General features: G+C 44.8%; 1 protein-coding gene across 1 annotated transcript in view; it reads left to right on the plus strand.

Moving 5' to 3' along the window:
• The first annotated feature begins 518 nt into the window (after window positions 1-518).
• The window catches only part of LOC125010661 (complement component C8 beta chain-like), a 52,562-nt gene continuing 25,222 nt past the window's right edge, over window positions 519-27,858 (plus strand). The window contains exons 1-3 of the mRNA XM_047589421.1: window positions 519-806; window positions 18,828-19,450; window positions 26,449-26,588. Coding sequence (XP_047445377.1) covers window positions 19,381-19,450; window positions 26,449-26,588 — 210 coding nt within the window. The 5' untranslated portion in view covers window positions 519-806; window positions 18,828-19,380. The remainder of the gene's footprint in view (window positions 807-18,827; window positions 19,451-26,448; window positions 26,589-27,858) is intronic.

Consider the following 27,858-nt stretch of genomic DNA (forward strand, 5'->3'; position numbering starts at 1 on the left):
TGGATGGCTGGTTAAAGGGGGATGATCAATTACGCTGATGGATTGCTTTTTGGGGATTTCAGAAATGAGAGGGACATCTCCTCCTTGAAGACGGATTGTCCACAGAGGGAGCGGGTGGCAGGCTGCTCCACGGCAGTTTGCATAACAGCCTGCAAGGCTGGAATATTATTCACTTACATCTTTGTTGTTGTGAGAAGTGGCAACTGGTCCCTCCTCCTCTCCAGAATCCTTTATTTTTCGAAAATGTTTAATCCCCTCTGTCCCCTCCCCCCTCCACACATTCTTCCTCCATCGGGTCCCCCCCACCCTCTCTCTACATTATTCTCTGTGCATTTTAATTTTTTTTTTTTTTTTTTTTCTGTCACCGGGGGCCCAGTTTCCCCGCCCACTCTCCTCATTTTAGCCTGAAACTAGAATAGTGGAGCCAAGAAATAGTTAATCTCTCCGGCTGCTGCTATGATTGGCCGCTGCATGCAGCGCTTCAGCCTCCTTGAATGAGAAATAGGGGTAACCAGGCAACTTCAGAGCTGGAGAGAAGAAGATAAAAAAAAAGAAGAAGACAGAGCTTTCCGGGATTTTAGATTTATGGGATAATTTTGAACATGTAAAAAAGCGAGGACAAATGTGATTTCACCTTGTGTGTCCGGCAAATGGAATTAACAAATGGATTTTCTTAAACACGCGTTCTCCCTCTCTCCCTCTCTCTCTCTCATTGGGGGAAAAACAGAGCGCTCAAATGAAGGGGACACAGATGTGGATTAAAACGCATAAATGGGACACTCCAGCAAAGCATCCGCTGAGAAAAGGTGAGTGGCGTCTCCGTTCTGAGCTTCTCTATTAAAGGCAGTCTTTTAAACTGAGAAACTAAGGAGCTGTTTGAGGATGCGAGGCGGCACGGCGTCATGTCAAGATTTATGGATAGGATGCGTTGGCCGCTGAATGGAAATAGGTTGCGGAACAGTCCGCTGTGCACGGCCGAGGAAGACTAATATATAGTAAAATGAAACACATATGATCAGAAATGAAGCGGTGAGTCTGATCGTCGATGGTGCTTTGGTAGTCCTCTAAAGCGCAAACGCCGGTCGCCTGTCAAATAACCTGCTGTCCCACATTGAATTGCGCACAAATTAGAAATTGACATTACATCTTCGAAACGATTTCGATGCGTGAGCTTTACATCAGTGCCGCGTTGCTTTGTGCGGAATGTCATATATTGACACAAGTCTGAGAAAACGCGAAAAGATTTTTCCATCACGTCCCTACACCCCCTCCCCTCCTCTCCCTCCCCAAATATTCAAATGAAGAGATGTTCTGCTGCAACAGCAGTAAGTCATCTTCAAACGACTGCGCGTTAACCCCAGACTGATGCCGAGTGAATGATGACGCATATGTTGATAAATGTATTGATTTCTGTGCGGGAGCGGTTAGAAATGCTCAGCGGGCTGCACCGAGGGCTGAGTACCTGTGGATGAACGGCTGGATGGGAGCGCACAGCGCAGCGCAGCGCATCGTGAGGGCAGCGCGGAGCCGAAAAATCTGCCTCAAATCAATGCCCGGGCCTTTATTTGAGTCTTCGGGTCTGCAGCGAAGTTCAAGGATCACGGTGGGGGTGGAAATGGTCCAGTTAATCGTGGATGCTCTAGTCTGGGGGGCGTTTAAACTGCGTCACGGACTGCAGTTGCGCTAGTTTCTGCTTTCTGGATATACTTAGATTTCTCGGCCAATAATAGCCTTTTTAACCTTGGGTAAAACTTTTCTTTTGGTTCTTTATTTAATTATACTGACCCATTTAAACAACACTCGCTGTGGATGCCTGTTCATGTAAACTTATTTGTGTCTGGGTTACTTCATATAAGAGAGAATACGTTGTTCTTTGCAAAATACTTGGTTGTGAGACTGACCTTAGACCAACTTATCTACAGAATAGACTGTTTAATGTCTTTCTTCTGTGCCTTTTTCTTTATTGTCTCCTCTCAAAGCCAACCCCCTCCTCCCCCCTTTGATAAAACTGGGCATGAGCCAGTTTTACCAGTTCAAATGCAAGGTTCATTACTGGGCCATATGTCTGCCATGATGCCCTGTGATTTCTGCTCCAGCGCTCATGTGGGAGAAGGACTGTACGGAAAATGGGGAAGGCCATTGGTGTTGAAAAGCAGCAGCAAGACACCTAGCAGCTGCGGGGCAGGTGAAATGATGTGGCGCACCGGCATCTTGTTAGCTCACATGGCCCCAAAGCTTTGTTTACGTTGTGGCTTGGTGGGACACAAGCAAAGGTCAGCGTCAGCGGTTTCACATCGGTGCCAAAGTTCATTGGTGACTTCTGCCAATCGGCCGTACCAAACTGCCTTTCGTAATCTCCTTACAGAGGATGTTCTGCAACAGATCCTAAGCCGCACTCCCTGACTCGACTGTAGGGCACATTTGTTGCGCGCGCACACACACACACGGGGCGCAATTTCCAGTTGTCATCCCAAGACAGTTCTTTGCAGCCCAGTGTGAGTTGTGAGGCTTAAGACGAAGCTGAACAAAACACTAGAGAGCATTAACTTCTCCAGTTCGGGCTCCTCTTTGTTGGGTCTCCCAGTGGAATGAAGACACTTAATTTAGCTCCTGACAGCAGAAGCAGCGTGGGGAAATGGGAGCTACATCTTATCCCATTAAGACTTTTAATGTTTTTCCCACTTTTGCAGTCATTGTAAAATGATTAAAGTGGTTGTGACTAATTCCCTTTTTTTTTTATGTTCACAATTACATCAATTCTAGGGCAGCATTATCAGGTAGTTGTTGTTGTTTCTCACTCCTAAAACCTTATTTCACCCATTTGCAAAAAGATGCGCCACTTCTTGCCTTTTGTCATGCTTAATGACTGATATGTTATCACATTTGGAGTTTTTTTTTATATCGCAGTAGCATTACCTCAACTTGAACTTCCTTGAGGATTTCCCAAGCGCTGCGAGATAATGCATCTAACGAACAGGGGGGGGCCACACTTACATTCACGTAGCTTTTTAGCAGTCGACACACAAGTGCTGGAGCATCTTGAATCTTTTATAAAAGTAGTTTTAATTAGCTTGCAACCTTGTGTTTGAGTTCTCTTTTTGCCCGGTGGCCTTTTCACATTTAGCCCGTTCGTTAATGAAGTTGCGGCCCGTGGCAGAGCTAGGTCAGGGGCGATCTCGGTTGTCGGAGCTGAACAAAAGAGGAAGATTGCTCAGATAGTGGTGCATTGTAGGAACCTGAATGATGCACATGCTCCGCTGGGAGTGTAATCAACATGACAGGTGCATCTAAACTTGATAGCACGGGGAGGGTTGGGGGCAGCTAAATGCATCAGATGCTGTGTTCACAAGTCACGAATGTAAGAAAGGGAATACATTTTCCCCCAAGGGGAGTTTAGAGGAAATGTTTGACATTATGACAAATTATATTTATGACTAATTTGCATTTCTATTCACTGATGGCCAGATGAGAAGACAAAAATCAAAGATTAAAAACAACAGCTGGAGTTGTGTGCGGCATGTAATCCCAACAATCACTTTTATGCTTAAGGGTTTTTTAAATGAAGGCCTAAAATATTAGATAGAATGCGTTTTCAGAGCAACTCTCGCACTAACGCTAAGCTGAGCTAACACAACGCCAGCTGCAGCGTCATATCTAGAGGAACATCATGGCAGCCTTATTGATTTTCTCTCTGCAAGAAACCCGTGAACTACTGCTGTAACATCTACCAGGAGAATCATCCTGCAGAGAAACAAAACATTTACTTTGGACAGACCTCGGGTTGTGCAATTCCACAGAAACGAGTCAGGCTTATCAAACCATCTCATCGCAACAAACAGATATGTAAAATATAAATTGGAAAATGATTGAATGACCATTTTCCTTTCAATATGTTTGCTTGGACTCGTTACAGTAATGAAACTGCAAATAGACCAGCAATTTTACATCCACCACAGAAAAGAGGACACAACCTGTTTTTTTGTTTTTTTTCTCCACTTTGTAATAAGACTGTAAATTGAAACTCTATTTCTGATGATATCTTATAAAACATTAAGTGATTCAGTTCCACTTTCAAATCAAGTGCGTGTTTACAGGCATCAAACCGAACTGCAGCTCGGTTATTATTATCATTGAACACGTTGTAATGGGAAAAAACTATGAGAAAAGTGAAGGTTTTCTCAATAATAAGTCAGGTTGCTGCTTGTCAGTGCTTATTCTACATTTGCTTTAGATGTAATTAGGTTAATTAGAATGAAATAATTCTAAATTATGCAAAAACAGCTGCCGAGCACCGTTGACTTGGAGTGTTCTCCCACCCCGGCATTACTTATCGCTCTGACCCTGTTGAGTTGACAATGAGGCGGCGACCTCATCACTTTAGAGAGCATTACTGGAGTCAAATGGGGCAGTGAATTGCCAGTCCATCACACAATTATTTCCATTGTGCAGAGCTGGGTGGCTAGAAGTCCCTGCGCCTTGTAACATCTGGTGGGTGAGTGAAGTGTTCAGTGTGAAGCCAACCCGCCTTCTATATTCAACCGGAGCAGCCATCACTGACCGCTTCACTTCCAGAGGACTGGGCATCTTCAATGCATCAATGACACCAGCCATCACAAGGGACATGTAGCATGCCAAACCAGTGATTCATTAGGACTCAATTAGCTGGGAGGCATGGGGCGCCCTGCCATATGCCTCGAGGCTCGACGGCAATCTGTACCCACTCCCTTCTACTGTACTCTCAACTGTCACTGGCACTGTATGGTGTATGCATGTGTGTTGCGTCAGTGTTGTACAGTACCAAGACAGTCGGCTCCTTTTCACAGAGGCGTCTCCTTTGTACCAGTGGAACAAGTCAGTAGTAGAGATTTAGCAGCTTGGTTTTCAGGCGCCCAGCTTTGGAACTGGAAATGAGTCACAATGACCTTCAGCTCAACTCATGTTGCGCCAGTTGGCACCGTATGAAATACTCATCCATCTACTGAAGTATGAGCCTGTGGAGCTCCAGATACTGTAAATCTTAGGAGGTAAGAAAGGCCCCGCTCTGTATCGACTTCTCTTCCCTTGCCAAGAGGTGGCATGCGCTGCCGACAAGATCTATCCGCTCTCGAATCTAGTTTGTCTTCTTATCTGTGCCAAGGTAAAGGACCCCCGTCACCTCATCCTACATTCCCCCCGCCGCCCAATCAAACTCATCCATAAACAGAAATTAATGCAATTAGACTGGAGCAGAAAGCTGCCCTCAGGGCAACAAGCACACCCAGCTCAAGATATGTGAAGTGATATGAGATGATGTGGCGTGTGCACAGGCCGTGCTCGCATTTCTGACCGTACATCTTAGCTGGCATATGATATGGATGCGTTAATGATTGATGGTACCAAGTTTTTAAAGTTCTACTCTGCTAATGTGCAATATGTCTCACTCATATTTCAATATTTTAGTTTAGATACACGTAAAGGAAAGGCAGGGAAGCTGTTAGGGTGCCTTTGATATATTTACAAGTGAAAATATATACACATGGGAAGAGAGGAGTTAATAAGTTAGGCCTCTCACTCTTGATTGGATATGATTGGATGGCGTCACTAGGCTTCCCAAATCCCATTTGAGTGGATACATTCATTTGTAGCGCCCTCAGAATAGGATGAGTCATCAATATTATAGAAAAGGATTTAATATAAAACGCTCAATGCTTCAGGGCACTGACACACTAAGATTATTATTAACCTGTTGTAGCAGAAGGTCAGAAAACATTTTTGAGTTGATTGAGACAATCTGTGTTTACGTAGGTATGAGCCCTACTGCGGTCATGTGAATAAATGCATGTACAGCCTTATTAGTCACTGCAGCGAAGAGAATAGCTTGATCCAGATCAGACAGGTTTGGCTTGGTAACGTGTTCAGCTTTGAGAAAGGCGTCCTTGTAGAGGTTTCTCTAAACCTAAGTAGGTAGTTTGTAAAGCTAACCATACAAGAAAAGAAAAGTAAGGGTCTAACGCAGGGCACAGACCGCACTTGAGGGGTAAAAAACTAGTGCAGCGTTGTGGGATACTGCAGATGGTTTCCAGCCCAATAGATGTTCAAAGGCGGTCAAATTGCACACTAAACCACCCGAAATACAAAGCAACAGCCCAGCAACAAACTGCAGCAGCTAACCACCGCAATCTACTCACATCTAGTTACAACAAAGCTTTTTGCTGACGGCATGTAGTCCACTGATGGCCCACGGAGCTCTTCTTCTCCACTGCTTTAGAAAGCAACACAACCAGTGCATATTCAGTGCTCCCCTGCACGCAATGTCTTGAGAAGAACTAGTTATCCATCCCGGAATTAAAAAGTAATTGGAAAAAATGCCAAAACCAGCACAAATCTTTTACAGCCTTTTATCTACGCAAAATAAAAATTAATGCTTCCTGAATGGGCACGAAACCCTCTGATCTGGTAAGACTGGTCTGGAGTTGGGTCGGTATCACCCCAATCCTTCTCTTTTGTTTTTATAGTTGCTTTACCTAAAATCATATGCTGTGTGTCATTTTGGGAGATAAAAATTGTCTGATCCTATTCTTTATGTATGAGGACGCCTTAGAGGGTCACAATGGCCAATGCTGTTCTGGCTGTATCCAAGGTTGCTGTGCTTTCTACTCTGACCCAATAAAAATATGATTTTTCTCTAACCTGTTTTAATCAGCCCTAATCTATTTTTTTAAATTGCATGTGACTTCTGATACAGAAAAAGACCAAATTTCCATTAAGTGACATTTCTGGGTGGGAGACTTCAAGAAATGGTTGAAAAAAAAAAATGAAAAAAAGTCAGAGCGTGCTTTTTCCCATTAAACGTGTAACTTCTCAATAACGCCGGCAGCGCGCGAGGAGCCGGAGAAGAGAAATCCAGTCAAGTTAGAGCAGCTCTGCCCCAGTTGTCGGCACGTGCAGCCACCCAACGGCGCTCCTCCAGCGCTTTCACCGCATTACCCAGAAACGCTACGTTCGTGTGACCCAATTTATCAGCCCTCTCCTCCCCATTCATCTGCTCTCACAGATGCACTACAGGAGGCTCCGTAAGCAGCAGAGCATTCATCACCTCTGAGTAGTGAGGTCCTTCAGTTTCATCCCATTGGCCTGTTCTACAACCCTATTCCCCACAGGCAGGACAGCAGCTCCATATGTGGCTGATGATTCTAATAGTGCGGCAGCCTGGCAGCAGGCAGGCAGCCACTACGACAGCTGAGATGCATTTGTGCGTGCGCTTGTGTTTGTGTTCTGTAAAATATGTAATCAAATATAAGCTTAGCGGCATTTTTCTTCCACTGACAGTCAATTTAAATATTGTTTCCGTCACATCTCCTTCCTGCCGTACTTCCTCAGTCCCCCGGAGGTAATTGAGATGTTTAGTTGAGCCTGGAGGAGCGATCTGACTCAATCCTCGTGCGATTTCATATCCCTCTGATTCATGTCTTTTCTTACGGAGTGCAGCGCGTTGCCACAGCTTCAATAATTTAAACTTTTGAGTAATCAAAATTGTCAACGACAGCAGCTACTACGCAACATAAAGACAGTTTTAAAGAGATGCTGAATTAGCTTCGTGGTCCTGCTGGAGGCGGTAGTCTGTGGTAATATTTGGTCTAGGCCTGTTGATGGAAAAGAAATCCCAGATTAAGTACAATGATCAGCAAAACTGTTGCTGTAGAAGATTCAGTGGAGGGCTGCTGCTTTGGTTTTAGCTATGTGTAACAGTAGTTAGTGAATGAAGAAGACAAGGAATAGGAAATAAGAACATTTATTCCGCCTGTTTATTTTTCATTTACAACATGCAGAAGCACAGAAAGAGTAACAATAGATAGCGTGGTATTGCTACAAAAATGCATTTTCCAGGAAACAGGCTGTTTGTCAGTGTGAAGAGGAAATTAATGACTATACGAACACACCTTTGACCAAGTTTGTGTATCAGTCCTCAGCGAACTAAAGTGTGGTTTATGATTATGTTTAGGTGCTCAAAGCCTATGCTTAGTAATGTGCGGTTCGGGACAAACCGCGAGCAGGTAATGATGGAAAAGTGCATCTAAAGCTCTGTGAAATTCACCAAAACTCTAAAAGTCTTTCACTGACTGTAACCAAAGCACCAACTGTGTGCGGCAAAACCATTTCTAATTTTTTGGGGACAAGATTAATCACCCGCAAGGATGGGGAAAAAAAGCAGCAGTATAAAATTTGCAGCTGCATCTGTTTAAAACAGTCACCTGCGTGGAATAGGAATCGGATAGAAGAAGAAAGTAATCCTGGAGCAGCTCTGGGTTAACCTGCTTGTGTGCCCTGGGGCAACTACTCTTTCTCTTTCTCCCACTCCCTGCTTAAAGACGCTGCCCCGGGGCCTGCTTTTTACTAGGCCAGGCTTGTCGCACAAGTCACATGCAGTTCTAAAGGAGACTCATGAATGCTTTATTACTATTATCCTTAATTTATTCATGTCATCATTAGAGAAAATGCCATGGGACACCTCCAGTCCGTATGGTTCTGGACACTGAAATAATCTCTTCCCATTTGTAGGTGTTTACCGAAACATTCAAGTCACACCTATATATTCAGACATGACCAAAGACAGAAGCTTTATTTAAGGTCAAATGTCCTAAATGTAACGTGACAAATGAGCCTAGACTCTCAATTAAGCTATAGAACCTACTTGAGATCAACTCATTACAAACCAAGCTGCAGAGTCAAGTGAAACGTGGGTGGAACATTTCTCTCTTAATAGCCAACGGCTTTTAATTTTTCCTTCACGTCTGCAGTTGCTCTAATTTGGAACTTTTAATTAAATGATGATGTGTCTTGTTGCAGCGCCTGCAGGGGGAACGGTTTCTAGATTTCTGATGTTTGCACCGAGCAGCAAGCATCTGGCACAGCGACAGCGGTCAGCGTGACGTCTTCTGACGAGACCCTTTAGATCGCTCCTCATCAGAGCATCTCAGCTGGAGACCACCCCGATGTTTTGCTCTAATCAACCGTCAAGTGTCACGGTCGCGCGGCCTCGCTCCGGCTCGTATCCAGCTTCCGCTCTGGGTTACACAAAACAACAGAAAACACAGAAGAGGCTGGCGCGGCTTGCGCGTTTTTCACGATCTGCGCGAAAGGCTTGACCTTGCGCTGCCGTTGTAATGAGAGGCGGCTGAATATTTCACTTATCATTAGCGGCATGATTAGCTGCCAATGGGCTGTGCCTGGCGTGCTTTAATCCCCCCAGTCTCCAGAGTGCGATAACATATGAGATGACAACAGTTTCACACCCAGTTTCACACCTCCCGTGGTTCCATACGTCGCAGCAGCCTAATCACTCATGTGAGATTAATGAGAGACGTTAAGGTGTGGTGGGGAATTCACTAATTACAGCCGTACATACTATTGTAGTTGGGGGAATAGGCGGTTTGTGTGCGTGGCTGTGTGTCAGTGGGTTCCTTCTCTTAAAGTCTAAAGACACCTGTTACTTCTCACTGGGAGGAGATGACCCCAAACAAGGGTGCCTTGAAGAGAAAACATGTGAAAACACTTTGCGGAACTGAGCAAAATCAAAATCACAGCGAAATGGCCTTAACTGCATCGTTAACCAGAGCTGTAGATCACATTAACTGAACTTTTAACTTCACCTGACTGCAAAACACTCGTAGAAAGTGAAAGACCTGACATCCCTTTGTTTCGACTGCTATTCACTCCTTTAATTTTTGCAGGTATCTCTATGGCAGGCAGTTTGGAAGGACACTCAAAGCAAGGAGTTTTTATAGATGAGATAAAAAAAAAAAGAAGTTTCATCAAAACCTAATTTCACCATCTTGCCGTGTGGTCATTAGAGTGAAGGATTAAAGTGAGTCCCAGAGAGAGTAAAATCTTATTTGTGCAACCTTGACAAATACATGAGCAGTGAAGAGAATAATCACTTATTTAGACAATAAACAAAACACGCTTGGCAAGGAAACGGCCACTGCAGCTTTGTTCATTTTTTTTTTTGGTGTGTGTGTGTAGCCCCCTTCTCTTTGAATTAATATTTCCCAAACTTATATCTGAAAATAATAATAAGAGTGTTCATCGATAATGATCGGAAATAAATCTTTCCTGTTTTCTGTTGTTTTGTGTAACCCAGAGAAGTGACATGGCTATAATAAACAATTTTATAATGTGAGGATGTGAAAGTGGATGCTCGTAGAGATAATTATGAGCCAAATCTGCAGCTCCCCTAGGGTTTACTGAGCTTTAAGCCGTTTACGGTTTCGATTCACGCCCGCTGCTCTCTTAGTATCATGTTTAACCATAGCAGCAAACTGGGCTCTAAAAACCTACCATGCACCAACTTCCCGAACCAAATGACCGGAAGTCCCAGATTAGCGAGCTGGAGCTGGTGGGGACCAAACACAGAGATAAAAGATTAATTTCAGACTCTGATTTGCTAATCAACTGTTTGCTGTTAAGTCTCAGTATCACACAAGCAGCAACCTCCAGGGGTGAAAAATTAATCCAGCGCTGAAGCTCAAAACTTACTTTATGAGTTTTACTGAAATGGACCCTTGAGGCTGGCTCCAAAAACTGCTCAATCCCCATAGACCTCCATGTCAAAATGCACACATTTTCAGCTGAGATAAACATGTTTACTCCCTGCTCCAAAAAATGGTTTGGGGCTCTAGCTCATTTCCTCTTCGTGACAACCGTGGGGCCACAGTTTTACCTTGCTCATCCATTTAAATTGCAATAAATAAATAAGTTCAAATAAGCGCATGGCACACCAGCAAATCAGCTCCACATCTCTTTCACTATTTCTTTTAATCTTCTACTCAGAATACGAGAGACTCCGGTAGCACTCCATTTGGATTTCATTGTGGTGCTTCAACCAATACAGATAAAAAATAAATAGATCTGCACACAAATGGATTGTGACTTTAGAGTCGTTTTACTACTACTACTACTGCCTACTTCACTGTTGCTCTTCTCTCCATTTGTGTGCAAAGCCCGCCCAAACAATTTCACTGGCCCACCAGATATTTGCAGGGGCATAACCTTTTTGCTAGAAAACAGTTGTGGGTGGGGAAGTTCATCTTGGTTCAAGACTTCAATTTTACATTAACCCAAAGGTGGACGGAGTGAGACACTGGCAAGATGGTGGCGGTTAAGTTGAGCTTAAACAAGGCTCTTCAGAAATCGTATGAGCGACGTCACGTGGGATTCGTATAGTCAACGGTTCAATAAATCAAATGGTGTGGCAGTGTTCGCTATAGACTACAGTCGTTTTGATTTGCTCTCTTCTGTGTAAACAAACTGACTGTTTTTCAGTAACACTGTTGGAAGACGTAGCTGTGACCCAGTTCAGAATCCTGGATAACGTGTACACCATTCCAAATTTTCATGTGCGTTCAAACCACGATACGACTACATATCTGTCTGTACTTGAAACGTGACCATAACCAGAATGTCAATGTAAACACGCAAATTATCTGAAACTACTCCTCAGTACTGTGTGTGTGAAATGCTTCAGCAAGGGTGATAAGATGTGACAGGAAGTATAGAAGAACTAAACGTTTCTGTTATAAGAAGGATCTCAGCTTCATTAATGCTCTGACACACTGCAGGTACTGTTTTTATGTTCAGCAGTTTTGATCATAGCAACTTTTATCCCTACTACAGAGAATCTCTCTCCTACCTGTCCTGTACCTGTCGACAATGAATCAAACTTGTGTCTTTTATGAACAGAGGAGACTGGGGAAAGACTGTGACGGTTATTTGCAGTCAAATTTCGTAAAGAGGCTGCCAGTGTATCTTAATTATATCCATGACCCATGTGCAATTAAAGAGGACACCTTTTGGCTATTTATTTAGTTCAAAGAGAACACAGAGGGAGGAGGGAAAAAACCTAATTGTCTCATTAATTACTCTCTGCATGAAATAATGACCAGACCAAGGTACGCACAGTTCCTTTGTAACTCACAAAAGAAGTCAGGGGTGGGGGTGGCAGCAAAATAAAACGCGCTTCAACCTCTTTTCACAAACACGCATTATGTTGGAATAGAGGGAGACAAAGAAAAGGAGGGCAGACGAGAACAGGGGTGGGAGGGAGAGGAAAAAAAAAAGAGGCAAAAACGGAACGGTAGGAAATAAACAAGGCTTCAGAGATTAAAATGACAAATATAGAGCAAATCAAAACGAAGGGAAAAAGCCACAGAAGAAGAAGAAGGAATTGGCGCAGAGTTAGCGCAGTGTTTGTCCTGGACTTCTGGAGCCCACCCAGCTCTCCCTCTCCCACAGAACATGGTGAAGAGCCCGTCTAACACACTGTTCAGACACTGAGCCACAGCACAACAACAAACCAAATCAACAGTAAATTAAAGACTCCTCAGGGAAGCCACAGAGGAACATCAAGGAGAGGTGTTTTGGAAAGCCACATTCACCAATTAACTGCTCTGAGAGAGGTCCAGGAGTCTTGCGCCAGATTCCAGACCTGCTTTATGCGCCGGGTGAGATGAATAGAAGAGGAAATCTAGTTTTCATGCTATTGTTTACCAGCACCGTTGAGAGCTGGTGACACTTGGTTAGCCTGAATACGTCTGTTACGGAGGCAGGAGGAGCACAAGAAATGCAAACTTTCCAAATCAACCCCATTAATATTTGTATCTAGAGACCTCCGCTGGATTTTATCATTTATGTCATGTATCTCGCGCTCGTTCGTCTTCTGTCTAAATGAAGCCCGGTTATCTTACAGCTGAGCTGGCGAAAATGATAACGCGGCTCCTCACTGCCCACTTGCTTGCCACGCTGGAGGAATGCCTAACTGAGTTCACAGCTCAGAGGCCTTCAGTCACATGAAATCTGCACAGCAAAGCAACTGTGTGGCAGCGCTTATTTAGTTTACCCGCTGTAGCCGCTGAACCCGAAGGAATGAGGCCTCTCCTACCTTCTGAAGGTATACACGAGCGCATCAAACGCGACCGAATTTTCTCGATGTATTTTCTTTCCCCCCGCCCGCCCCGCTTGCGCACTTCACCGTTCCATTGTCTGAGGCCCTCCATCTTGTCAGAATGAGGTGAACTAATGGGCCGTGGCTGAACAGCCTGAGCCCAGAGGCTATCAGTTCCCCCTGGAAGGCCAGGAAGGCAGACTAAAGGAGAAGGACAGAGGACAGGTCTTTCTCTTCTTTGGCTGCGATTTTTCAGGTCTGTCATCCATGCAAAAAAAAAAGGGAATGGTTAGGTTTCTATGACAGTGTTAGCAGAGAGCAGAGTCTGTTGTTTCTCCAGCTTCCATCACCAGTGTCATACTAACTGCAAACCACCATGCTCTCAACTTATTTTGTTTTTTAAGCTTGATGAATGGAGCTTTGGCCAATCCACCAAGTTTGTCTTAACTACCACAACAAATTCTGAATGGATTATTTTTGTGGCGATCCCCTGACATGTCTATTGGTCTATTCTTTCAGAAAATTATCCCCTCAGGACAAACTGAACTCACACTTTTATCCAAATTCACGCCATCATTTCTGTCGGTCTATGAATACGTTCTAACAAAACTACTTCTAAATTAAGACTACGAGCATGTTGCTGCGTCCTGAAATGAGTATTTACCTTGAACCACTCTGTGTCTAAGTACAACCACCCAAAAACCACTAGCGCTGCAGTAGTCTTTGGATTTCCGTGTGTTTTCTCCGTGTCCTTGCAGCCATACAACTGCGTGTAACGTGATTAACCTGCTGAATCTCATGGTCAGAAATGTTAATAGATTGCGGCTTTCCTCCAAAGACCCATGTGCCAGTCAATCACTCGTTAGTCAGGAATCTAATTAGTCCAACAAAAGCAAATTAACCTTATCGGATATTTAAAGGCTATCAGGCACTTGTTAGGCCACATGAGACCACCTTAATGCCGATGGTGAGGCTGTGATAAGAGCTGGTGTAGAACCAAATAAAATGTCCACATCAAACGCTTCACAAAAGCGCAGATGAAAAGCTTCATGTATATGTGAATATAGCAGCGGTCGGTCCGTCTTTGCTGCCGCAGGTGACACAAGGTAACACAGCAGGGCTATTCAGAGAGGAGCTTCGCCAAGCCAGGTTGTGACAGTTGTGTCCCACTCCATAAGCTGGGGGGCATTTCGTAACAAAGATGACCAGCGCGAGGTGCCAGAGCCGGTCTGTCGAACAAATGCTCCACCAGCCCCCGGCCATGCCAGCGTTGGCCTGGGAGAGACAGAGACGATCGTGGGGGGGGGGGACAGGGGCCTCCCCGCTCTTCAGCATTCACACGCAAGCTGGAGAGCACAGACTGCACCTTCCGTCGGGACCACGACGAATGGTGGGGGGGTAATTGGCCATATCCAGTGATAGATGGCTGTTCAACCTTTGTTACTCATCAGCGGCAGGATGCACAGAGCCTCTTCTCACAATGAGAGGTTGATTGTGCAGTCTATTAAACACCAGTCTCAGGAGGAAATGTTAGTTACTGGAATGCTGGAGCTTAAGAGAATCCCAAAGATGATCTGATAAAAAAAAAAAAAAAAAAAAAAAAATCAGCTTGTGTTCAGTGATTGCCCATTATATCTCTGAGACAGTAAACATGATTGAAAAACGGATCACACTTGATGAATCATTTTCATCCATAGAGACCGCTACAGAACTCGATGTATGGGAAATGATTGCGCCCGTTTCTCTGCAACATAAATCAAAGATATAAAGTTTTTATTCAATGGCAAACCATCAATTTAAGCAAATCCCCACATGGATTAATTGCACAATTATGGAGAGCATCTGATTCTAATGCACTGATATACATACCTGCTGGTTTCCCAGAAGGTCGGGTCTTTGTTGTGAAGGTGTACGCTCTCTTGAAAAATCAATGGCCCTGAATGATTGATGGGCTTAATGTTTAAGAAAAGACAGTGTTACCATACGTCAAGTTAATGCAGCAGCATGCCTGTTTTTGTTTAATAAACCAGTTAAAGGGTAAAAGCAGCCTTGACACATTAAAGCAAACATCTCAACAGATCAACAGACACGGGGTTGACGGAGGAACGTGGAGAAATGTACGCGGAAACGAAAACGACTTTGCTCAGGGAAGTTTTTCTTTGCGTTTGAGAGGTAGCTCCGAAATGGGCATATTAATAAATAAATGGTGGGTTTTGTCGAGGGCTTTCGACGTCCCCTAACAGTCAAGGGGAGCTGGAAAAATGAGTGATGCTCGTTAACTCTGACCCAAATCCTAAGAGACGGTGGGAGCTGTTAAAACACAGAGCAGATTGGGGAGTCTGGGTGACCTAGATAAGATTGGTTATGAAAAGCAGCCGTACATCACATTAAATTGCTCTTCCGTCTAATACAATGACGCATATCTCTCTCTTTGGTAATGAAAATTACATTCTGATAAGGTTCTTTGTGACATGGAAAATACCTCTCCCGCCACTGACCCTCCTGCGTGACTCATACGTACTTATTGGTCCTTCGCCTGGACCTGGGTGACGTTATCTGCCTCATAAGCACACATGAACCACAATGACCGGCTTTTGTTCAAGGAAATTAAATGCGTCTAAACACAGCGGTTCATTTTAAAGTAATAGAAGGGCCAAAGGGTTTGCCTCCTGGAAGAGATGGTGACAGATATACACTGATCAAGCATAACATTATGACCACTGACAGGAGAAGTAAATAACATTTACCAACTACTGATTCACCCACCTGGCACCCCCACTCCATAGTCATTCTTCAATGACAGCAGAACAAAAATGGTTTAGGAATAACTAAAAAAAAAACTAAAACATGAAAAATAGCACAAGGTGCCTGGCCTCCAAATAGACACTAGATCCCAAACTGATCAGTTTTCTGTGAGATGCACCTCCCCCCAACCCATAGGACCCAAAGGCCCCCACTAACAACATTGTGTTGCCAGATACTACAGGACACCCTCAGAAGGCCAATGTCCATTTTCTGATGAGTCACAACTGTTTTGGAGACCTGCACAATATTAGGAAGGTGGTCATAATGTTATCCCTGACCAGTGTAACTGCAGAGTGACTGTCATTTTAAATAAAGTTGTACCACCACATTCCAGTCAGACAGGGAACACTTTTGAGCTCACAAGCTCTCTTTGAAGACATAAACTAATTCTAGAGAAATGTTATAATAGTTCGACTGATGGTTTTCTCATTAGGTTTTCCAGGTAAACACCAAAACACTGAACAAAATGAACATTTTTGGCCCACGGATAATTTCATCTTTTTAAATCTTTAGATTTTTGCTACAAGAGATGTGAATGCAATTCCATTTTTGTTGTCAAATGACAAATTGCATTTTCAAAGCTCATCAGAAGCATCTGCATTCAAAAGAAGTGGCTATGAGATTCTCTATAATCCACAGAGTGTGTTGTGAACCATTTCCCGGGGAGTCTCTCCACTATGCTATTATACAATTGTAGAGATTGCCAAGAGTGCCAGGAATACTGATTCTGTAAATAGCTGCTTCTGCTAATTTATCCATATGGCACCACTACAGTTTAAAGTGGAAATCTGGTAGATTTTCATTTAAATTCATTTAAATTAATCTCTGAATGTGGTAACATGCCCATGGCCTAGTGATAAAACTACGGCATTGTATGTATTTTCATGACTGTGTCACATGTGCATGTGCGACCCAAATGCAGGACACACACTCAAGAAGGCAAGACTGGACAAAATAATGAGGATTTGTTAAATGAAAACTTAGTGAAGGTAGTAACATAAAGAGCTGCCATAAAAGCAGGTGGAGTCCAAAAGGGAGTCCAAACAAAAGACCAATCTAATGGAAGGTGGTCAAAAATAATCCCCAAAACTGAATGGAGTCAAATAACCAGGGAAAAACTAGAAAATCACTAAAAGCAGCAAGGAGTCACTAGGCAGGAAAACAATGGCTAAGATATACACCATGATGGTGTGGAGGGTGGGCTGTGGAGTTTGACAATAGAATGTTGTTAGTGGGGGTCTTTGGGTCCTATGGGTTGAGGGGAGGGGCCTCTGTGGATCATCCCAAGGATACTTGATCAGTTGGGGATCTGGTGGATTTGGGGGCTAGGTCAACACCTGAGTTGTTCCTAACCCGTTTTTGTGTCTGTGTCAGGCTGCATCCTGCTGGGGATGACTGCTGCCATCAAGGAATGGCTATGGGGTGGGGGTGCCTGGTCTGGTCTAGGTGGGTGGTACTGTTTAACTAACATCCACGTGAATGCCAGGTCCAAATATTTCCCAGCAGAACATTAAATTGTCACAAGATGATCAATGTAGTTTACTTCTCCTGTCAGTGGTTTTAATGTTATGGCGGAGTATACATACAGGCTGATAGGGTAATTAGGGACAGGTGAAACTAATGAATGAAGGAGCTTACAGACAAAAACATAAGACAGTGGGAAAAGACAAAGACATGGAGTAACAACTAAAAGACGAAGAGAAAACTTGTCACAAAATAGAATAGAATGGAATGATGCATTTTTATAAACAGATAACTGGATATGAATGCAGGATGTTGAATTGGCGTCAGACTAAGGCTGAGGGGTTCAGAGATTACTGCTAATGCAAACCAAACATCCCCTACTGCAGCTCCACCTCGTTTAACTGGCAAAACATAGTTCTTTATTAAAACGATCCTGCGACCTGCACTATATAACCACATTTTCTGTTACCACTGGTAACAACAGGAGAGGCCAAATCAAGAAGGACTTCATTTGCCTCAGCTGTGTTATTGGGACGGAGTCTGAGTCTCAGTGAGATGAGACAATGGGAATTGTTGAGGTTGTCCTGTCGCATTTAAAGTCAAGAAAGAAAGCGAAGGGATATGTTCCATTGTCTTCCTCGATGCTACCAATTGAGACAAAGACACAACCCAACAAATTTAAATATTTTAGCATGAGCTAACAAATTACAATAATACTGAAACTTGAAGTTTTAGAAAGAAATTAAATAAAAAATAATTCTGATGAGTTCAAAACCAAATCTGAGAGCTGCAACACTAGTTTGGGTCAGTTAGCCACAGCTAGCTTGTAAAAAGTGTTCAGTCTCTGAGTCTGTTGAGAACAATACATTCATTTCACAAACAAGTGAACAATTGTCTGAATAACTGTATCCAAATGGTGTCAAAAAAAATGCCCCAATTTTTTTTTTCTCACCACACACATCCACAATGTCACACAATGTCACGCGGCATAACGTGTGTCCGGTGCTCGATGCGCAGCAGCTCTTTTTCAGGCCAGTGTAGGCTCAAGGCCTCTTTCTCCAACAAAAGCGCATCGCCGTGCCAGCAGAAGCGGTGCCATCCGCGGTGCCAACTTGGCACGGCCCCCGTGTTAGCACTGGATGATTCAAGGGCATTAAAGCACAATGTGGGGGGGCTCCGGTTTAAAGATGGCCGTGCCAGGATTCCCACCACAGCTTGCCCTGAAACAGCCTGTCATTCATCGCTCTCTGCTACTTCCCCTCCTCTCGTGCTGCTGGCCCGAGCTGGGAGCATTAATGAGCCGTCTTCTGAAAATTTGCTTTGCATGCACAGAAGCACCGGTCATGCTTTAATGTTCTATATTTAATCATAAGCAGTACATAAAACTAGAGCGTCGCGTATTTCTCGCCGCACGATTCCTTCAAGGGTGGGTGCTGAGCCGCGAGCATTTGTTGCGCTCTCATTACGGATTGATGATCCAGAAGAGATAATAACATCTTTGTTGATTTGCTAAATTGGAGCCTGACATTTTATACGTTAAATTAATGTTGTAATGGCTTGTCGGCGGCTATGTGCCGTTTTAAATTTTAACGACACCCGGCTGAACGTTAACCATCTCACCTGTCTTCTCACCTTGCAGTGCTCAGAGCAAGCGTCTGTGATGGGATGTCGAACCGCATCTGAAGTGCTCCACCAAAGAATAAAATCGACTCCTGACCTACTCTGAAGAACAATATTTGATTCAATCAATGTTGCAGACTCCCCCGGGGGGAATTACTACTGAGCAATAGGTGAACCCTGAGAAAAGAGCAGCGGTGGACCATGTGATGCTTGACCTTCACGGAGAGAACTCGGGTACACTCCAGAAGATGTCAAATCTGATCTGAAGCTGCTCTCGAGAGGATCGCCCGGCACATAATTCAATCATCCTCCCATGTTTTGTTTAGCATTACTCAAACACCATGGGCCAACAGTGACGGGACGCGGCTATCAATGCTGGATCTCCATTCATTGAGGAGGACTGGATATCTCACTATGGATTTGAAGGAGATTTTCTTCACCAAAGGGCAGCTCTGAGAAACGCCGGCGAAGGGAGGGCGGAACGGGACACTGGGAGCTGGGAGGATTAGCTAGTGTGCTGCTAACCCATGGTGGATCTGCTGTGAGCAGGACGAGGGACTCAGCGGTGGAGGATGTCAGCAGAGGCCGAGCTCCAGCCGGGTGTCAAAACCAGCCAGCGAAAGGAGTCCAGGAGGATTAAAGGTACGTCAGATTCTACCGAGCTCCACAGGTTTGCAACGATAATGCAGCAAGACTATAGTAATCCATTGGGATATATCTGAATCATACACTGTCTGAGACACAATGCAACAAGTAAGGATAAAGTGAGACGCTGGCAGTGAACCTAACCTAACCTTACACCCTGTTTGGATGGAGCTTTATAATGCTAGACAACACGGAGACGAGCTTCACTCAGTCAAGCCTGCTGAGAGGCTCTCTGTCCCATCCTAGGGATCCAGATGTAGCAGCAGCTCTCCCGTGTAGCCCCGGGGTTTGGTAGCGCCGTGATTTAGGTGTCATGGCCGGGGTAATTCACACCCTGTCGCTTTGATGAACAGCATAAGTGATGTAATAGGACAAGGCATTCTCAGAACGTTCACTAGGAGATTGAAACGGGATTGAATTGGCGGAGAAGAGGAAAGAAGAGGGGATAGCGGGGCAGAGAGAGTGGGATTCACGGAGAGAGGGAAGAAAGCGCACTAGAAGAGGATGCTTTCTTGTGTGCCCTCCCCCTCTTCACTGTATTTTTCCCTCATTTCTCCAACCATGAATAAAGCCTCTCTTGCTAGTCCAGTAAATCTGGCTTCTGCGGGCTCGCTGTAACGAGGCCGTGGGGCCAGGTCCTCCGTGGCTGTTTCACTGGCTCTGTCGGCTTGCTCAGATAAATGGCCCGGCTGGAGGAGGGCCCATCGATTTGAGTTAAGTGGCGGGGGGAGAGCAGAGCAAGGGGGCAGTTACGCACACGGCCATGCGGCTGATCGGAGGGGGCTATCAGCGCAGGCTATCAGCCTCTGACTTTACCATGCTAATCACATGTGCTGCAGGGACCATTGTCACAATCAGCAAAGATGCTATTTAGATCCATATAAATGGAAATGGGGCAGTATAAATGAATGCAGACTGTCGTGCCGCATATCTAATGGTGCTTTGAAGCCGGCTGGGTCCAGGTGAAGGACACTATCGAGGATCGGCCTGATGACATGTATTTAGATAAAGCACCCTTTATATTCATATAGGTGGGGAGCAGCGGGAGAAATTGATGTGATTTAAAAGATAATGCTGCTGTTGTTTTGTATCTTTTTGCCTGTCAGTAAATATATGGAGAAGACCAAGACCAGCTAGGAGTAAATCTGTTTTATAATACGTGCTGACGTCCCTCCCCTGCAAGAAAACTCAAGCCCATACACTCCTGCTGAAGAAATAGACTCATCATAATATTTTTTGTTTTTTAAATAAACTTATGTACATTCTGGAAAAGGATGAGAACTGTAACAAACATTAAACCACAGAAAACGGAGTACGTGCATTTGTTGGAAATATTTAGCGCTTTTATCAAATACTTGACCAGGATGTGAGACTCCCCTGACTCAAATTAAGTGCTTACATGTTCATGTCCACACATATACCGTAACGAACTTTGTTTCTCTCCAGTTTTTTTTTGGTGTCGTTTAGAAAATTTCTCCAATTCTCTGGCAGTCATTGCAAAACCGCATCTAGTTGTAGAAAGGCTGTAGTACATATCCCAGGCCTGTGTGTGGTGCTGTTTCAGTCCGTAATTGTTTGTTGATCATTGTAGTGATGAAGTAAGAGTATATATCGCTCTAGCCACCCAACAAGGGTCATTATCTGGTGCAGCGCCATCACAGGCCTGTGGTCCACCATTAATGTTGTTTGTTGTTGTAATGAGAGATGGGGGGTTAGAAGGCTGAGGGGTGGGTGATGACATCATCATGTTCATATTTGTCTTTTTCACCCTGGAACCTGGATTCAAAAAGGTGCAGTTCTAGTCACAGAAAAATGCGGATCCGTCATGACGGTCGACCTAAACATGCAAGACTTATGCGGTTTCACACAAAAATTATTTTCATGTAAGTGTGGCCTCAGTGTGAGACTCAAAAATAAAGCTCATAGATTCTAGTGTTACATATTTTGCTCAAACCCTTCAAAGCCCAAGTGTACAACCTGTGGTTTACAGGGATCAGTGCTAAGTATCCTCTGACTCTGGCTTCATATTGAACTGACAGATAACTGATCTAAACAGCAAACCAAACTTTGTGGTTAGGTATTTGTGGACAGCAGGGGTGACAACAGGGTGTTTAAGGCTGAGCACCGTTTCTTTCGCCCGGGAAAGATGCTCCACAACACAGTAGAATAGACATTGTTAGCCTTTGATAGTAACACCAGTTGATCGCACATTATTTGGTGCATACAAACAAGTTGGACACTCTATAGTGTGTGCAACTGAATAAATGAGAAACAAGTAGACGGCATCCCATGACCAATGTTACAACAGATTTGACTGTAGACGTATATGTACATTGGTTAAAATGGATGTAAATGCACCTTACTTAATAATAATTTAATGCATAACTATTTAGCATTTTTTGCCAGATTCTGTTTTTGGTTGCTAAACCATTCTTGGCTTTTTGCTTTTCTGGGATTTCCTGATCATAAGGTACATGGGACATATAATCCAGACTAACTCTCATAGGTATATTTGCTGCTGAAGTTTTGCATGTGGCTCTATGCGGTTCCACTATACATGAGATGAATACGGCACCTTAAGGGTGATAGGGGACATGCGATCTTGCGTTCTTTATTCGGCATGTCACCGCACTCTTCATTCCTTTCAAAGGAAATTAGGAAAAATCCGACCTCACTGCGGCGACGTCTGCCATGGTACATCCAAAGCTCCCCTCTCCCCATCAACAGAATTGCTTTACATGCGTGACTTTACTCTATCTCCATAGCAACTGTTGCTCTCCCGCTGTAATCTGTGCACAAAAAATGAATCGTTTCAACAAGACAGACAAGGAACGGAGGACAGAGAGAGACGCGGAGAGGCGGCGAGAAAGGCAGGCATCAGATAACGCCGATCAAATCACCAATCAACTCACACTGTAAGAGGCAGCACAAATAGAAATCCTCCCAATTCAAACACTAGTTCCCACATTTTTCCCAATCTTTTGCTCTTAAGAGGTTATGCAAGCGTTTCTTCATCCCACCTCCCAATGAATGGAATCGAATGGAATTCCCGTCAGCAGCTGCAGGTAACTCTGCAGCTGAGTCATGCACTGATGATGTGAACCCTCATTAAAACCAACACTGGTTTAACAATCAGTGGTTTAACCGAAGCCTCGACGCTGCATTCGTCTCGAAATTAGGGTAGAGGAATTTTAACGTCGGCGTGGATCAGACGAGGGAACACGTGCTGCTGTTAATGTTTATAAATGTGTATCTGTGTGTTTGCTGAGGCTTACGGAAGTTATTTTGTGCACATGGGGGAGGCAGATGGCGAGGACAGATTTGCCTTCCTCAGACATCCATTCTCTTCACTGCTGCTTAAAGTCATCAGCCCCCCTTCTGCGCTCGTAGGACGTACCTAGTGTTTTCATTTTGGGCTCATCAAACGCACTGCACTGAAACACACAAAATAATGGGCACCATTGCATATTTCATGTAGGTGAGAGCGTGGCTCATTATGGCTCAGAGGAAGGCGTGTGTGCTTAGTGTGTGTGTGTGTGTGTGTGTGTGTGTGTGTGTGTGTGTGCGTGTGTGTGGCCTCCTGGCAGACTGGGACGTTGACGGAAAGAGACAGGCAGGCACAGATCCACACTCAGAAAGGTTCAGAGGTTAAGCTGCCTCGATGCCCGGATCCTCAACAAAAAGTTTCTTGTTGCCAAGTCCTTATATCTGGAGGGGCACTTCTGACCCTCCATCTGTTGCCATCTGTCCCTTCACTGTTCCCATTATAGTGCAGCGAGAACGCGGACGCAACACTGTGATCAGAGACAAGCCCCGGAACAGTATGGAGCGAAGGCAAACGGTAATTGTTCTCTCCGTGGTCCCGGCGCACAGTGTGCGCGTCAGGTGGGCGATTATAGCGTTTGATTTAAAGCCCTCTGACGTCCGGGAAGTCGATTCAATCACATTCTTTTGCTATTTCGAGACATTTAGGTCAACTTAAGACTGGAGAGAAAAAATAGGGCAACTGGGAGAATTGCAAAGAGAGAGATGTGACAAACATTCAGATTCTATCCCGGGACACACCTCAGACCATCAGGACTAACAAAAGACTGGGAGGCTGTGCCATGTGTGAGAGACATGGGGACCAGTAGCAGACAATGATTCAGGCCAGAGGTCTTTAACTTTTTTCAGGCCAAGGTCCCCCAAACTGACATTAAGTAGGGACCCCCTACTATACTAAACTTGGCCTAGTGCTGTTTATAAATATACATTATTATCATTTTGCATTCAATATTAAGCTATTCAAATAATACACAGGTTCAATGATTTTTATTTCGTGCAACAGTAACAGGATGGAAATTAAAATAAAATAAAACGATTAATCCATTTTGTCCTCAGTAGTTGGCTAATGGGAGCGAGCTGCACTGTTAGCTTCTCTTCTGCTGATATTGCAGCGTGCTTCTGGATTTCACCCAGGGACTGAATAGACACTTGGCCAATTTCGGGGAACCTGACAGACTCAGCGTGTAATATGTGGCCTCTTGATTGGCTCAGCAGCGACAGGGGTGGGGCCTACTGTGTACAGGAAACTTGGATTGACAGGTCTTTTATCGCTGAATGAGTGGAGCGATGACTGGAAGATAACGTCATCTTCTGCCTCCATTTATCCCTTTACTAAAGTACAGTGGGTTAATGTTAATGTGTATTTCAAGAAATTTAAATTTGTGGGGGAAAATTAAAAAAATATTTTGCGACCCCCCTGCAGTACCTCCGCGGACCGCCTAGGGTTCCCAAACCCCCTGTTGAACATCTATGTTTTAGGCACCTCACTGTCACTTGGGCCAGAAGCTCTGTTAGCCCCATTTCAGCCTTCAGTAATTGTAAATCCAGAAAGTAATATGTGTCACCCCACTTCACACCTTCCCCTTCCCTCATTTTTTTTTTTGTATCAACATAAAACAGCACACCCTACAGCTCTTTCAAACACGACACACTCGCTCCTCTCCATCTGAACCCAGAGCACGTAGCGCACGAGTTATGCCACCGAGTCGAGACTCTCATTCCGTATGCAGGGCCGCCTTTTTTTTCTTCTTTTTTTTGCTCGCAAGGAGTGCGCGTAAACCTCTAAATCTCTGGTGAAGTGCTATTAGGGGGAAATGGCAGCACGCCGTATGTAAAGAAACAAATGTTACAGAACATCTGGTTGGAGCTCATCTGAGGGAGTTGCACTGAATTGGACTGATTGTGTTTAAAATGCAACTGGAGCGCCATGCATTTTACATTACGCTACAGAGTGTGTGAGTGAGTTAAATCGGAGTGGAACGCATAATAGTGTGTGAACAGACTGCGGCCGCAGCGTGAGCCATGGTTTGAATGAGGGGCAACAATAATTAACAGAGAGGTCCGACCTCTTTGTCCTGCTGGGTTTTTAGAAGCAGCGTAGATACAGTTGGTCTTTTGATGTCGTCCGAGCTCGGACATCCGTGTCTCTACATGGCTGCGCTTGCAGAGTGTGCAGAGGTGGGGCATATACAAGATTCATTATCCACTGACAGGGAAGTCTGGATTATATCCAGATTTGACATTCACTTGCTTAGAGACTTTAATGACTTTAGCTTCGTCAAACCCTGACCCCCCCACCCCCCTACACCACCCCCCACGCCTCCTTTGGAGAATTGTGCCCTCATGAATTAGTGAGAGGGGGTGCATAGCCAAGACAAGCTCTTGCATTAGAACATTTTTTTCTTTTTCCTCCATTTGCACAAGCTCCATAATGTGCTCCTTTTCTTATTTCCATTTTTTTTTTTTTTTTTGATTTTCCCTCTGAAGCTGAGGGGTGTTTCTTAGTGGAATAAGTTCATTCTGGCGCACCATTGGTCTTGGAGCACAGCCCGACAGTCTCCGTTAAGGATGTTACACCTTGTCTTCCTCTCGCGCGCAGTTTAACCAGCCACTTAAAAACGTGCCGCTGCCTGGTGCACCGTGCCGTCCCGTGACCTAGATTTGAGCGAGGAAAAAGGGGCCTGAAAACTGTTAAATCCTCCAAGGAGCCGGTGACCTTGATTTAGAAATCCCTCTATCTCTTTGTGCGAGTGCGGGAGGAGCCGGCGTTTAAGCGACTGACAGCCCCGCGCAGGTTGCGAGGGGGTGGTTTATACGTTGTAGACACGCGAGATAGTGCTTGAGGCCCGCACCTACATAATCAAAACAGCACAATGGCAGACAGCGTGGAGACATAGTGAGAAAGGTGTCAGTGTCAAGGAGATGTCAGGGGAAGCTGCAGAGATGGAATAATCGGCAGCGGGGAGGGGAGGGAGAGAAGAGAGAATGACAGTGTGAAGCCCGGGGCCATCCACACACCCACTTGTAAGACCCCCCCCTCCCTCGCACCATCATCCCGCCACCTTGCTGCCACCACCCGGCATCCATCACGCGGGGACGGCTTGGGAGGATTGTGGGTGAGCGCTGGAGCGAGATGATTCCTCTTAATGGCACCCATTCAGGCTGGTTCGCCGCCACCAACAGCACCCATGGGAACTGCAAGAACGGGCGCGGACGCAGCAGCCCCCCCCCCCGTCCACCCCCACCCGAGACCTCCCTTCTCCCGTCCCTGCTTTGTGTGCGAACGCCCCGCAGCGCCAGATAGGAGACGGCAGCGTGTTTTCCGGCGTTCCAGTTGTTTTCTCTTCTACAACTTCATTTCCAATTTCAAGTTCAATTTTCTTTTAATCGTCGCTCGCTGCTGCTAATTTGCTATTCATTCAGCTTTTCCTATTCCATAAATATTTATACTGAATCACAGAGAGAGGCGCACACACACTGGCGCGTGCACACACCCACAAACGATAGCCTCTGCACCTCGAACAGGGCGTATTAAAGCCGTCCAAGATACTGAAGTTGTAGGATTCAGTTGAGTTCACACATCCTTGTTTCCTGTAATCACTCTCTCTTACTTTTTTCTCTTCTTCCTCGCACCTCGTCCTCTCCTTCTCTCCCCCCTTTTCCCGCCGCAGGTCAGGACCGCAGTGAGGCGGGGCTTATTAAGCGTTTCCGCGGAGATGGTGTGCGCTACAAGGCCAAACTGATCGGGATTGATGAGGTGACAGCGGCGCGCGGGGACAAGCTGTGCCAGGACTCCATGATGAAGCTGAAGGTGCAGACTAATGTGTCTGTGTGTGTCTGTGTGTGTGTGCGTGTGTGTGTCTGTGGAGACTTCATTGAGCACCTTCACCCATCTCAGGGAGATTTTGAAAAGGCATGCTCGGACATGACTGTATTGTCTGTTGAATGAGTCATCTGAGCTGTCTCCTCCTGTGTATGACTCACTGAGGGTTTTTATGAACTGACCAGATGGAACAAATGAAAGTCCAGACATATTATTCCACAGCTTTTTGTCATGAACAAAGCTACTGTAAGGGTTGTTTGGTTTTTTTTGTTTTTTTTCCCACATATGGTGCAAAACCATAGCGGCTTTGTACTTTATTTCCCCTTAACAGGCTGCTTTATTTTTAGTAATGCTCAAAGCTTTCTGAACATATTCATACAGCTGTTTTTTCAGCTCAGAGGCAAACCGGCTTCGTATTCTGAGACGCTTAAAGCGGTATAGCAGTTAAGTAGAAAATGTTTCGCTTTAAAGCCTCTGACTAACCCCCCCCCTGCGCACCCTCCGATTTGTCTGTCTCCCCTATGTTTTCTCACGTCACTCACAGCTCGCTATTTTTACAACAAAGTCCGTGATGTTACACTTGTGGCGCACATGTGAACTGCGATAACGTGACCCAGATAATATTTTAGCCAGTGTTTTTTACAGTGTTGCAAGTAAATTGGGTCAACTTCAGCCCTACAGTAGTCTTAAATGAGCCTGAATACTAGTGATTGTGGATGAAAGGGTTGAGTATTCTTGAACTACGGTAAGTGTGCCACACCTTTCCCAGAGATCACCCCCCTCCCCGAAGGCAGCAAGGCTACACGTGTTACCTCCTTTATTTGAAAAGGCTGCCTCTGTGCCTATTTAAACTCAATTTAAATGTGTAAACGAGATAAATATGCAGTTTTCATTAAAAGAAAGGACTCACATCAGCATCAACAACTGGTGGTTCATGAGGGAGACACAGAAACAAAGAAATGTTGTGTATAGTTAGTTGCTAATATTTTAACCGTGAGATCGACCATGTGCTAGCAGATTCAAACTTTGCTGCTTAGCATGCCTACTTTTAACGTTAAGAATGAAAAGTCACGCATGTCAAAATATTCGAGCAGAACACAGCTAACTGTTTCCTAACAGACCCCTTCATCTCCTACGTCACTGTGACGTCACGATGTTACCTGGAGGCAAAACAGAGGGAAGCTTGAGGCGAACACTGTCACTTTCAACCATGAAAATGTCGACTTGCTGTATTTTGTGGTGCCAAAACCGAAAAATC

Source organism: Mugil cephalus, chromosome 7 (assembly GCF_022458985.1).
Source record: "Mugil cephalus isolate CIBA_MC_2020 chromosome 7, CIBA_Mcephalus_1.1, whole genome shotgun sequence".
Classification (NCBI taxonomy): Eukaryota; Metazoa; Chordata; class Actinopteri; order Mugiliformes; family Mugilidae; genus Mugil; species Mugil cephalus.